Source organism: Bacillus rossius, chromosome 1 (assembly GCF_032445375.1).
Source record: "Bacillus rossius redtenbacheri isolate Brsri chromosome 1, Brsri_v3, whole genome shotgun sequence".
NCBI classification, from domain to species: Eukaryota; Metazoa; Arthropoda; class Insecta; order Phasmatodea; family Bacillidae; genus Bacillus; species Bacillus rossius.
In genome coordinates, this window is record NC_086330.1 from 317,264,103 (window position 1) to 317,278,544 (window position 14,442).

General features: G+C 36.9%; 1 protein-coding gene across 1 annotated transcript in view; it reads left to right on the forward strand.

Annotated features, from left to right (window-relative positions):
• Positions 1 to 14,442, forward strand: part of LOC134527972 (rap guanine nucleotide exchange factor 6-like) — a 760,364-nt gene that overhangs the window by 227,782 nt on the left and 518,140 nt on the right. The window contains exon 3 of the mRNA XM_063361085.1: positions 10,189 to 10,316. Within this exon, the coding sequence (XP_063217155.1) occupies positions 10,189 to 10,316 (128 nt within the window). The remainder of the gene's footprint in view (positions 1 to 10,188; positions 10,317 to 14,442) is intronic.

Consider the following 14,442-nt stretch of genomic DNA (forward strand, 5'->3'; position numbering starts at 1 on the left):
ACTAAATTGCAAATCTCGAGCAGGATAACGATATTCGCCGAGTCCCCTGTGGTCGCGCGCGCTGTGGCGTCTAGCTCATGTTGCGAGGAGGCCGGCCCGATGGTTGTTCGCAGCCAGCCGACAGCATGGCTCATAATTTATGAGCGCGTAGTTGATAACGTGGTTTCGAGCCCTCCGGGGTTTAAAAAGATGTCTCGGAGTCGCAAACCGCGCATTACCGTGTGACTTAATAAACTAACTCCAACTCTTTAATTACTGTTTTAAGACATTCTTATTTAAGGTGGATGTATCCTAAATCATTTTGCTTCTGATGCACATGATTTTTTTTAGTAAATCGACAACACAGTCATATTTAATTGTTTACAACAGGGGTTTATAAGAAACGTGTCTTTATTTAATAGCCTATGTCTTAATGTTCTTTATTTTTAGTATATTATTCATGAAATAAAAGTAGGTATTACAAAAAACAGTGATATATGACTACCTGAGTTTTTCAAGGTTTTGGTTTCAAAAGTTTCAGTTTCAAAAAGAAGGTTATCTATGAGAAAATACTATATTTAACAGCTAATCTTACTGAAAAATACATCCAATAATAATTTATATATCTTTCGATTTTATATTAAGATCACTACTAGTCTGGTGTTATTTTCATAAATATATAATAATTAATACAAGTGTGAAAATGTTCATGACTACGTTTACCAGACGCGATTTGTCATGAATGAAGACATGGCAACAATGTGAAGCTTTCTTTAGGTGCAAGTATTTATTGAGAAATAGTTAAGTAGTTTCTTGGAAAACATGTATCTCAAACAAGCACTGTCTGGTGCAATTCTGCGCTTCATGTCCTGAAAGAAAGGTTGATGGGAGGGGTCCTTAAATACTCGCATACTCTAAATGTAAGTTAAACCCATGATCCCAGTCATACACTCTCACCCTCTACACCACATTGGCCGCCTCCGACGCCCCTTTTTCACTTCACCCACCCATTTTTCACACAACCCTCCAATTACTCCTCTTCTCCAGTTTCGAAAACATTCTGACGTCCTTGTCGCCGTGACAGGAACATAATCGTTTCCTGCGGTAGTTAAGTTATTCACGTCAAATGCGAGCTACTTGTAACAGACGGTGCTTCCAGCGCTCCAGTAACTAAAAATACTCACTGCGCGTGTGTTCTCAAATCTCAAATTATATCTTTATTTATCTGTCACGCCAGTAGGTGCCTGGACAACTGGGCATCACAGTCAATTTGTGTATAAATTTTATCATGGATTAATTTTCTCCTGTATATTAAATGTTGAGCTATTTATCCAAAATTGTTGCATGGCAAGACTTAAATAACATCTTGAGATATCTTATTTGTCACTGTCAGATTTATATTTTCACGTTGTACTTTATACAAAGAAATCCTGTGAAAACCTTATGTAAGTTCTCTTATACTTATTCGATTCTAGTTCTACACGAATACCTAACATTTAATTTTATTCCAACTGCATCAACTATGTTACGTTAATTAATATTCGGCGTCGTATAATGTCATAAATTACAGAAAAAATTTAAAACTTGCAAACTAACTTTTATAAACGAAAGGGAGGGGTGTAAATGGGAAAGTGTTTCTGAATAATATTTACTTATTATTTTCTGTAATCACGCAAAGATTTTTAACTGTAATTTTTCATTTTAGTTTTTATCCTCTAGCATGAATTGTAACGTGAAGTAATGAAGTGCCTTAATACCCAGTACAGTGTTCAAAATTGCGCGCTGTTCTCCTTTATTTTTCTAAGTTTGGGGAAACGTGAAATTGACTACATTGCGGAAAATGAGAACTTTACTCCCTTCTTAATGAGTTGCGAGAAATTTCTCCCTTCTTGCTTTCTTGGAAGATGAAACTCAAAACGCGAGTTATTAAAAAGAGAAAAGGCTGCGCTCGTTCAAGATTATTTTTTTAGATTAAGATTTATTATACCCAGTTTTGCAAAGCCATTTTTCTAGCAAAAAACTGTCCTGAAGCTCGTTTTCTAAGATGAATTGCGTTTAGCGTATGCATGAATGTTTTGGCACGTGCTTGATTTTATCACGAATTAATCAGCAGGACATCACTGTGCAGTTATACTTTTCAGTTTGTACAACTATTGAACAATGGCTTAGCGAACAATGATCTGGTGCTTTAATTTCATGATAAAACAAAATCTTCAGGTCTTACACTCCGTTTGCTACGATACATCTATGTATTCGCCAGAATAGTTTTCACGCATTGCAATAAGTGCCTGTGTCTAGTAATAAGCCTGGAAAGAAAACTGCTGAGCAACAAAGTTCAGGGTTATTTAGTCTCCAGGACTATGTACGGACGGGGACTACACGGTAAACCTAAATCCTTTAACTAATCGCATCTTCCCCTTTAAGACTGAAGAGCGTGGATCTTTCGCTTTATAACATTTATTTGTGTATTTGATATAACGATAATAGGCTGTTAGAGACGAGATCCAGCCAGACCTTTGAATATATATACTGTATAGAAGTCGCCAGCCCAGGTTAAAATTTCTAATACGGTTTTGAGGTAGTTGGTTAATTCACTGCCGCAATCGCCACCATCTCTAGGGCATCGACTTGTGGTGGTCCCTAGTGGACAAGTGTCAAACTCTTCAAACACCCCTTCCCCCTCTTGTTGAACGACATTCAGCTGCAGGGAATGATGGATGGCGGGTGCGGGGAATGACAGCGGGCGACAATGCTGCTCTCTAACGTGTAAATAATAACTAAGACGATACAGGGCGTTACAGCAGCGCACTGCAGCGGTGAAGTTCCCAAGCTGCTCATCATAAGCTTCTGAAAAACGTAGAGTAAATCCTATCCACTCGCGACTTCTATACAGTATATATATTCAAAGAGCCAGACCGACCCTCAGGCCTAGTGTATTCGTAGGGAAAACCCCTTCATTATCCTGGAGCGGGCGCGACACAGACATCATCCGCTCCTCCCCGTACAGATACAAGGACCTTCCATTAGCGGGTCACTTTCTGACTACTTCAATAGTATTTTAAAATATGTAAAATAAAAAATAATAATTAAATGTAAAATATAATTATAATATTTTATAGTACTAGTAGTATGTAAATTCCGTTTTTGGGATAATGTATTTCTTATGGGACTATGGCTTGCCGGCTTGCCAATCGTAAGATTCGGCTATTTTCAGGTGTGTCCGTCGCACTATGCCTATAATCTGGAGCTCTTCGACCATAATCTTACACCTTCTTCAACGCATCCTCAGCATGACAAGGCGTATAGGCTTTGGCCTGAAACGCACCTACGTCCCTCCCTAACTCGGACCCCTGCTACAAATGCATTTAGTTTTTAGTTAGGTTAGGGAAATATTAATCCCCACCACTAGTGACCAGCCTATTCACGAACCCCAATGAGGATAAGCACATGGAGCCAGTGGAGACAGTCTATTTCAGTACATTTTGCTGCTGCATATGTGCAGTGCATGTTTCCGTGTCATGTGTCCTGCTTCTTCGATCTATACACTCGTACATGTTCCCTTGCTGGTCGCTGGCAGTGATGTCAACCTTACAAAACACGTTAGCCCGCGTGATGCCTCTGCTTGGTTAATTCTCTCTGTCATTGTCGTCGTGTTTCCTGCAGCGTGGGATAGTAATTATGTTCAGTTTGCGTTATTCGACACGAAATGCCTGTTACTTCTTACAGTCAATTCGTCTGTAAAGTTGATCTTAGATTAATTAATTTTCTGCTGTAATTTAAATTTTGAGCTATTTATCCAAAATGGTTGCATGGCAAGACCTAAATAACATCTTCTTGAGATATATTTTGTTACTGTCAGATATGTATTTTCACGTTGTACTTTAAGGAAGAAATTCTTTGGAAATTATGTTGTAACACCATTGTTATCATTGGCAAATTCAGCCTCTGTCGAAAGTTAAATCATAGACAGCACAGAGAATCCCGTAGAAGGGATTTGTCAGAAAAAATATCACAACATAGACAAATACAGTAGGATTTCTAAGACAAAAGAGTTGCTTAGTTTCGGAACTCACGTCTGCTTCTGTAATCAGGCACAAGCACAGAATGGGAACAGATAAGTTCCCGAAACGTGGCAACTGGTAGGTAGATTTCAAAGAACTACTAAATATTGTAGCCGTTACCATCGTGCGACTTCCGGAAAATATTTATATATTTTTTCGTTTCATGGCTCATAGACCTCAAAACCATCGTCAAACACATGTTTATGTACATATATTTATATATCTATATATAGATATTTATCACAATTTTGTGGACACGATAACTGTTGCAATTTTTCTCAAATCACTTACAAACTGATACATAAAATCTAGTAGTGGAAAATCTCGATCGAGTTCGTTAATGGGCAATATCCAACCAAAGGGGAAGGTTAAAAAAAACTGTTCTAACTCCCATAATATTTAAAAATTACTTCCGTTTAAACGTTTTATAACTCGTAGGAGTAATGCCAAAACCTTTTGTCTGAATAAATTTTTGATGCAACCAACCATAACTGCAAGGTGTTGAGAAAACAAGGGTTGGTGGACAAAAAAAATCATAACCCTGTTTGTAGGCATAACATAGAATTTGTACAGATTATGTATTAATCTTATAATTTTTATCTAAAACTTTTGTCTGAATCAGTTTTTGATAAGACAAACCATTTTTATGGAGTTGAAAAAATATAGAGTAGAATTTTAAAAAATTCTTAATTTGCGTGCCATGTATACTGGTAAATCTGTTCTGTTTTACTGTAAAACCTGAAATTATTAACTAAAACTTTTGTCTAAATAATTTTTATACGACCAACCATAACTGAAAAAGGTTGAGAAAATAAGGGTTGGTGGACAAAAAAAATCACAACTCCCTTCGTAGGCAAAAAATCTAAATCGTATTAATTGTGTATTAAATCTTCTAATTTTTATCTAAAATTTTGTCTGTAACAATTTTTTATTAGACGCACCATTCCGGTATGGGGATGAAAAATTAGAGGGTAGAACAAAAAATTCTTAACTCCCTCATTAAGTACACTATCTAATCCGTTCAGATTGTTTGTAAATTTCTAATTTTTATTTAAAACTTTTGTTCTGAAACAATTTTTGATAAGACAACTATTGTTGCGGGGAATTGAAAAAATAAAGGGGTAGAATTTTAAAAAATTCATAATTTTGTTCATAACAGCAGTTAAGTCCATTCTGTTTTACTGTAAAACCTTCAATTATTATCTATAACTTTAGTCAGAATAATTTTTTATACAACTATTACTACAAGGGGTTGAAAAAACAAGGGTGGGAAAATAAAAAATATATATATTATAACTCCCTTCGTAGACACAACATCGAATTCGTAAAAATTGTGTATTAATCGGATATTTTTTTCTAAAACTTTTGTCTGAAACAATTTTGATTAGACAAACCATTGGTACAATGGATTGAAAAAATAAGGGTAAAAATAAAAAAACCGTAACTATCTTAGCTACACTATAAAATCCGTTTAAATTGTTTGTAAAGTATACAATTTTATCCAAAATTTTCTTTCTGAAACAGTTTTTAATAAGATGAACAATTTTTTAAGGGGTTTGAAAAAATAAAGGAGTAGAATTTAAAAAAAAAATGTAAATTACTTACCACGTGCACTGTTACATGCGTTATGTTTTACTGTAAAGCCTTAAATTATTACTACAACTTTCGGCAGAATAATTTTTTATACGTCCAGCCATTACTGCAAAGGGTAGAATAAACAATGATTGGATGACAAAAAAAAAAATTGTAACTCCCATCGAAGGCACAACATTCGAATTCGTACAAATTTGTGTACTAATCTTATAATTATTATCTAAAACTTTTGTCTGAAACAATTTTTGATTAGGTGAACTATTACTGCAAGGCGTTGAAAAAGTGAGGAGTAGAATTTAATAAAAAAAAACATGTTCCTTAGCAGGTACATTATCAAATCTGTTCAAATTGTTTGTAAATGTTACAATTTTTACTTAAAATTTTTGTTTAAAACTATGTTTGATAATACAAACCATTAATTACAGCAAGAGGTGAAAAAAAACAACGGTAGAAAAACAAAATGTAATTACTTTTTTTAATACATTTACTTTCATTTTCATTATAAGTTGTTGTACAACGCCTAAAGTTTATCTAAAACATTTGACTGGAACAATTTTTGATGAAATGAACTGTTACCGTAAAAACAGGGGTTTAAATTAAAAAGAAAAAAAATATAATAAAATTCGTTGGAATTTATTAGTAATTATCTTAATATTATCTTAAACCTTTGTCCAAAAAATTATACAACCACGTATTAGTGCATGGGATGAAGAATAGTGTTTGAAGATCAAACATAATTTCATGACTACCTGACGAGGCATATTATGAAATTCGTTAAAACATTAAATGCTGGATGCATTAAGTTAAAAACCATTCAAAATGTTTTCACTGCATGGAGTATGAGAAAATGTCAAATCGAACTTTCTTTGAATATTGACGAACATATAGGATGTAATGTCTGCTACATTAAGTTCTTAAATTGTTCCAGTAGTTTATAGAAGTTTCCAAAATATTTACAAAAAATAGGTACTTGAAATCTACCTACGCCTGTAGGCTGTGCCGAAAGGGATTTTTTTTCACGTGTTCGTCTGTTCTGTGTTATTTCACTGACTTAATTCCTTTCATGAAATTCTCTGTGCTGTCTATTATTTAACTTTTGTCATCGCCTAATTTTGGCTTTTATTTTGTTTGTTTATATATTCATCTCTTTATCCGTCCTTAAGGTTCCTCTATGACATACAGTATAAACCAGATGTGGCGTTTATCCAAAAAAATAATAATAACCAATTAATAGCTACATTCACATAAATTTCTAACTGTAAACACCATGAATGTGTTAATTATTAAAATATATGTTGCGTGAACGGCGTCATGATCACACACAGTATAAACGGTAGATAGATAATACAGCTAAACGTTGTAATGTTACTTTTGAAATATTTCTTTGTATAAATGTAGCATTAGATGAATATTCACTTTGAATAATTTCAGGTAGAGCCTTCCCGTCATGTAAATTTTATATTTTTTTATGAATAAATATTTGGCAAATGGGCTTATAGACATAAATTTAATGCGTTATCTAATTGCGGAAACGAAATACTGAACATCTAGTGAGTGATAACGTCAAAATCATTCAAAGAAATGTTAAAATTTTTTCTACATGCCTGACTTATTACAGAGAGAAAAAATTGTGTAACATAATTTAAACGAAAGAAAAAAAGGCATTGGAACTTAAAATACAAGATATACACGTAAAACATAATTAATTACAATGAAATTAAGATAACACAACGTGGCGGGTCCAAAGTTTGTGTATATAGAATTTATTTATTCATTTATAAGTGGGTAGGTAAGAATTACGTGAAGTACAGCAGGAGTTTTGTGACCGCGGGAAACCATGGGCATGAACGTGTCGAAAATGGCAATGCGCTGCGCCGCGCCGCTTCAGACAACTAGACTTTATTTCAGTCACCTTACCGCACGTCTGCGTGGCGCGAATACACACCAGCGGCTGGATCTGGCAGTGCGCAAATAACCAAGTATATTTTGGGTGGCAGTCTGGTTTGGAGGGTGAAGTGGGGGCTGGATTCGTAGTCTTCCCTCGACGCCAGTGTTTAGTTCTGCCCAGCTACTCAACTGCTATTCAGTAGCGCTGATAAAACTGTGTTAATCGAAAATACTCAAGCTGGGCATTTATAAAATTCGACTTTTTATTTTATGGTAGTCACAAACTATTACATGCTAGCGACCCGCCCCAGATTCGCACGGGTGCGATATACTTATGTGGCGTCGTTTTGATTTAATAAGTACGTACTAATAAGAATCAGGATCTTGTAAGCATTGTGTTTTCAATAATTATATAATCCTAACACGTACTCTACATAAATAATTGGATAAGGATTAATAGTATGACGGTCAAAATAGCTTCTCAAATTCATTTTTAATATACCAATTTTATAAGATAAAAATGCTTATTGTGGGCCATCCTTATAAGATAGACATATGCTATCGTGAATTTTTTGTATCAGTCATGTATAAGCTATGAAAGTGCCCTAAAAGCGGCATTTTACGACTTGATTACAAAGAATCGATATTTCTTTACTATCTTTCAATTACTATGAAGAAAAAAAAGAAAATACTATTTACAGTGGTGCGGTGATCCAATTTCATTCCGTATTTTTTGCAAGTGGGAAACGTGGTGGACGTTGCCTGTGGTTGGCGGGTTTCCTCGGAGTACTTGTGCTTCTCCCTTCGTGTGTGTGTGTGTCCCATTCAGTAAGCTGTAGGTGGTGAGAAACTGAAATCCCATTCCAAGGCGTCCGGGGTGAAACTCGGTTCCATTCGCCCTGATTAGGTTTGTCCTTGATTTCCCGAAATCAGGGAAATTCAGGGAAATGCTGGTTTTAATGGTTGTTTGCGATAAACCATGGCTGATTACTGCCTCAGCAATTTGTCTCTAGTTTCCCATGCAGCACACAATGTTTTAGATACATTTTGAGCGTTTTAATGTACCTGAAACGGTACAGTAACGTTTCTAAATCGTCCGTGCTATATTTCATTTGCTGGCTGGTGTTCTCAGTCGTGTTCCCTCTTGAAGAACAGGTCAGCTGTTCTTTGACTACATCTCTTATTACGAGGCTCAAGTCGGCCACATGGAGTTAGGCAACTCGAAAAATAATGCTTCCCATAGGCTGAGATTGCAGTCGCACGTGTTGGGCGATCGACGGTCCAATAGAAACACAAGAAGGGAGCTGTATTTAGTCCACTTGCTGGGTATATGATCCGAAATTGTAGAGTCGCTAAACAGGTTGTTTCGTTGAGTAATACCGTCTCTCATCACCTTTTTGTAGATGAGTAGCATAGGTGATTATAGGCTCACCCCAGAATCTTGGTTTTGTAAAATAATACTCGCAGCTTCCAGTAAATATACAAGTGTGTGTAAGTGTGTGTTTTTGTGTACTTTTAAATTGTTTGTGATATCAGAAACGTGTAGTTTAATATGCGTGAATCATGTTTCACTACTTGCGTTTAATTTGTTTGTTTACGCAGTTTGTATTGTATTTTGTAAGTTATTTAACATGTTATTGTTTATTCTATTATTTAGGTTAGCTTAGATATGAATGTTGGTTTTATTATAATTATAAATTTACAAAATGTATGTAGTTAAGTGGTAGACAACTTCGCCACTTTGAAATAAATAAATTATTTTTGTGGGCATGTGTAAAGATGTCGCGTCATCTGTAGTCACCCGTGTAAATCATTCAGTTATTTCATCTCGGCGGTTATATGCTTGAGCCTGTGTTGATGAGTTTTTAAATATGACAACTTAAATAATATTAAATATTTATATGCGGTTTGTCACACAAACAATTCGAATAAATAATCTAATTTTTAAATTATAGTAATAATGGAAAATCCAGTGTGGTGGGGTATGCCCATGCGTTCAATTACAACATGGATCGTCTGCGCCATGTTTCTTTGACGTCCTAAACATTGGGTGAAGTATAGTTTTTTCATTATAGAAACAGTTTTGGAGGACTTTATTTTTTTGGCAACGACTGAGTTTAACCACCTAAATTCCAATTAAAACTAGTTAACCATCATGCGTGATCAAGCAGTGTTTCGAGTGTTGCTATATGGTTTATGGTTCTCAACTCTATGCACAGAGTTGTTAAGTTGTTACGTGTGCGTTGCCAGGGCCGGTGCAAGGTAAATTGGCGCCCTCGGCGAAAAACCTTAATGCCCCCCCCCCCCCCCCAACGGACACCCCAAAAAAATTTTTCCTTGCCTCAAATTACATCACGTAAGCCTAAGATTTTGTCAACAATCAAATGTAATCAGGCTTATATATATATTTTTTTACTTTTTTACTTATTACAAATCATAAACAGGTCACCGTGGACTTTAAATAATTACTTATATCAATATAAACGTTCCAGACTGTTACAAATCCATTTTCATCTAGTTTCAATAATCGTAAAACATATTATATGAGCTGTTATGTGTCGTGCTGCGTCGCCCCAGCTACTTGGCGCCCTAGGCGGTTACCTAGTTCGCCCATATGGACGCGCCGGCTCTGTGCGTTGCTGAAGCGAAGCAATGCGTGTGGTTGCAGGACCTGCAGATCATCTACTACGGCCTGCAGGGCACGGAGGCGCTGTCCCCCTACAGAGACTCGGTGCTGCGCGCTCTCTGCAAGACGGTGCGCTACGAGCGCCACGAGGCCAACGACGTCCTCTACTAGTGAGTGTCTGCACGCGCATCTCTTGTTCTGTGTCTGTCCCATCGATACTGGGGAAGCCTACAGCTCACGTAGTTTCGGTTCCCTGCAAGAATTTCCGAAGATTTCCCAAGTTTTGCGTTTTGGTTTTAACGCCACTTCAGCCGCTAAATCAGAAGTTCAAACATGTTGTGACTGACCTAACCTAACCTAACCTAACCTAACCTAACCCTTCGATTTTTTTTAATTTTTAATTTTTGAGAGAAATCCGAAGTTGCACGAACGTGGTAGGGAACCGAAACTACGTGAGTTGTAGGCTACCGTCGATACTTATCGACTATCGGCCTTTCACGCGTCACTCCATGTCTGTTTCTTTCTTTCTTCTAAATTTGATCACACAACTAAGTTTTTTTATAATAAAAATATATTATCTCGGAAAATATTCACGCTTATCAAGCCAAATTAAGATGTTGAGTATAAATAATAAACATATTAAACTAAAATCTTCTCTTTATAATATTTATGAACAAGTGTTACTGCCAACCAAACATACTAAACCTGAATTTACTGAGCACTCATGCAATACACAAAGAGTTATATAGTGTATATCTTTACAATTTTTTTCTTCTAAATTTAACCACTTAGTGTGGTACTACACTTGCGGGCGTATAACAACGTCTTAAATAAAGAACGAGGCGTGCAATGTCAGCGAATATTTATTATACACCTTTATACACAAACAGAACCAACTCAACAAAATATCATAATAGACATTCTGTCTTCTCTTAGATGTTTTCATGAGGAGCCAATACGATAGCATTAAATATTAGGTCAATAAATACTGAGCAACAACTGGCACTTCAAATTGCCACACTAAAATCCGCGGTGTCTCGGCCAAATGCCTTATAACGATTAATATACTAACTCCGTTTTAAATACTGGAAGTGTTCCAACGCTATATACACACAAATGCTGAAATATAATAAGAATTATAACATAGCCCGTACACACGTTAATAAATAACGGGCATTATTTACAGAAAAGTAGTAGAACCACATCAATGTCATTTATGTTTTAGAATCGCTTGCACATTTAGATATAAGATTATAAATTATGTTGTAAATGACCATTAAGGTTTAAATTAATAGAGTACTTTAATATAGTTAATATAAAATTATCTTGTGTGGAAGAGGCGTCGGTTAAAAACCGCCCCGCGTACTGGGCGTCGGTATCCAAGTTGTAACTCGCCTTATGAATTGTGGTTACTGGAACGAGTTGTCTGAACGAGTGGTAGACGGCTGCTTCCCTTCGCTGTTCGCCACCACTGAGTCGCTCTCTTCCCGGCTACTCGCTATTGGAGCAACTCGTTCTTCGAAGCTCTTCGAAGCTGACGGAACTGTAGATCACACCCCTGGTGTGCGACGAGTCGACAAAGGCGAGTCTGCGACGACTCGTCCAGCGAGCGACTGCCCCGCGCCACCGTGTCGGCGCCACGATCCACTAGCTTCTGCCTTTGAATATATATACTGTATAGCCAGGTTAAAATTTATAATACGGTTTTGAGGCAGTTGGTTAATTCACCGCCGCAATCGCCACCATCTCTAGGGCATCGACTCGTGGTGGTCCCTAGCGGACAAGTGTCGAACTCTTCAAACACCCCTTCCCCCTCCTGTTGAACGAACTTGAGCTGCAGTGAATGATAGGTGGGGGGTGCGGGGAATGACAGCGGGCGACAGGGCTGCGCTCTAACGTGTAAATAACAACTAAGACGATACAGGGCGTTACGGCAGCGCACTGCAGCGGTGAAGTTCCCAAGCTGCTCATCATATGCTTCTGAAAAACGTAGAGTAAATCCTATCCACTCGCGACTTCTATACAGTATATATATTCAAAGCTTCTGCTCCGAACTGCTTCACCTCCCCCTCCGGCGACCCACCGTCTGCCAACCGGGGCATTTAGTCTCTCATCAAAGACATAGGTTTATATACCCCTTCCTTCAACGGCCGCCGCCGCCGAGAATATTCTATCAGAACCTCGCCACGTGTTCCGGACTTCGGCGGCCAACGCGCCCGTCAAAAAGGTCTGAGCGAAGCTGGTTGGAGTTGGGCGGGCGGGTATAACACCCAGGGAAGATCGTAGCGCCGTCGGTGTATTGCTGGGTGGCGGAGCTCCCAGGGATAGGACCAACTCGGTGAAAGAAAGCTGACACGTCTCGTATTGTTATAATCTTCATTAAATATAAATATCGTGGAGTGGAAAGAAGTTGAGTGTGATTTTAACAATGTTAAAGATATCTCAGAATACACTAAAACGAAAAAAGAAAAGAAAATTGCCACACGTGTACCCTTAAATATAAACAGGCTTGTTTTTTTAATGTTTGCTTTTTGTTTTCAATTGAAAATTGTTACACTCGCCTACCGTCTTTTTTTTTTTTACTGATACCGTTCATGATTTGCTGAGAAATGTAACTAACAATACAGCCACGAAACAGCTGTCTTTACTAGCAAATTACAACGACGGTGACAGTACTTTTCTTTGTCTTTACTTAAATAAACTTCGTTTTCACATAATTTTTTTTCAGTTACTCTTGTAACAAAAAAATTAAATTTTGAATACAGCTATTTATATATTTATGAATGTAGTAATAGTGTTACATAATTCGATTATTTCTAGCTAAGCTCAGGCATACAATTTTTGGGTTGCTAATAATCGAGACCTTACTTTTCATTGCGTATTACTTAACTTGAATTATGTTTGGAATTTTTCACATTCATGTCTTACAATTTTACAATATTTGCGCGAGAAAACATGCGTGTGGTAAGCAAGTGAAGAACGAAATGTAGAATATCTTATCCCCCCCCCCCCCCTTTTTTTTTCACCCTCCTTCCATGTCTAACTCGTGTCATGTCTTCTCGTGGACTTCCTTACCGATACTTCCCGGTTTCTTGAAATGCAGCTTCGCAACAGAAAATAACAGATGTGAAGCCAATACATAATCACATGGGAAACATTCTGTGAGTTAAAACATTAAACTCTATTTTCTCACATGCGCACAGGCATGTCAACTGCGTGAGCTCACTGAGCGATATGAAAAACTCAGCAAGTCTTATATATATATATACATATGCATATATATATACACACATATGCATATATATATAAATAAACAGGCGCTACTAACTTACAAGAAAACTAAAATTTTGTAGTCAATTTATTTTGTATAAGTATATTCGTTTGACGGTCAGGTAAGTAATTCTCTTACAATTCATCAAACACCATTTTTTCTCTCTCTCTGGTATTTATTTTAACGTTTATTGAGTAACCATACGTAATTAAATTCACTTTTGTGACTCGGGTGACGTTTTTTTTTTTCGAAATCAACTTTTAAAATATATTCGCACGTAAGTTAAAAAAGAAATATGGAAGTAGCTAAACGATAACACAAACTTAAAAACCTTCAGTATAATTTGATTGGACAGGTAAAAACCTTGCAAACATTTTGAGCTTATAATTTTATCCGTCTTACAAATGTATGAGTTTTCCAAACTTTTGACGGACGGGCGAATGGGATTTTTTGGGCCGTCTTATTGGCTGTATATCACGCGATTGACGGAGGCGATGGGTTATTGTAATTCCGGCTTTACGCTTTACTCATATTTTGCAGCCCATAAATGATCCTGAAAGCGCTTTAGTGCGACATAAACGTCTGTGCCATAATCCACGCTGAAATGTTTATACGAGATCAGCTGTTACTGACCATAACTCAACGCTCAAGCTCTATCTCTGTTGGGAAACGAAAGTTCGAAGCCTGTAGTTCCGTAGTGTGGCGAGAGATAGCAGCACAGTGCTCGTGAGTGTACAGCGCTTTCTCCTGCGCGCCATCTCTCGGGATTGTACGAACTAATTTGCTGATGCTTCGGGTGTAGTTCGCAGTGTGTCGCTAAAGTACCTTTTCCATGTTCCATGGAACCAAAAACCAATGTCTCCATTTTGAAAGTGTATAGTGTAAATTTATCGATAATCATTGCTGAAAATACTTTAAAAATAGTCGAAAAAAAGGTTTACAAAGTATAAAACGCGATGAAAACAGTATCAAAATTTAACGCTTCTTCACATGCTAGTGTGAACCTTATAACCTTAATTTCATTT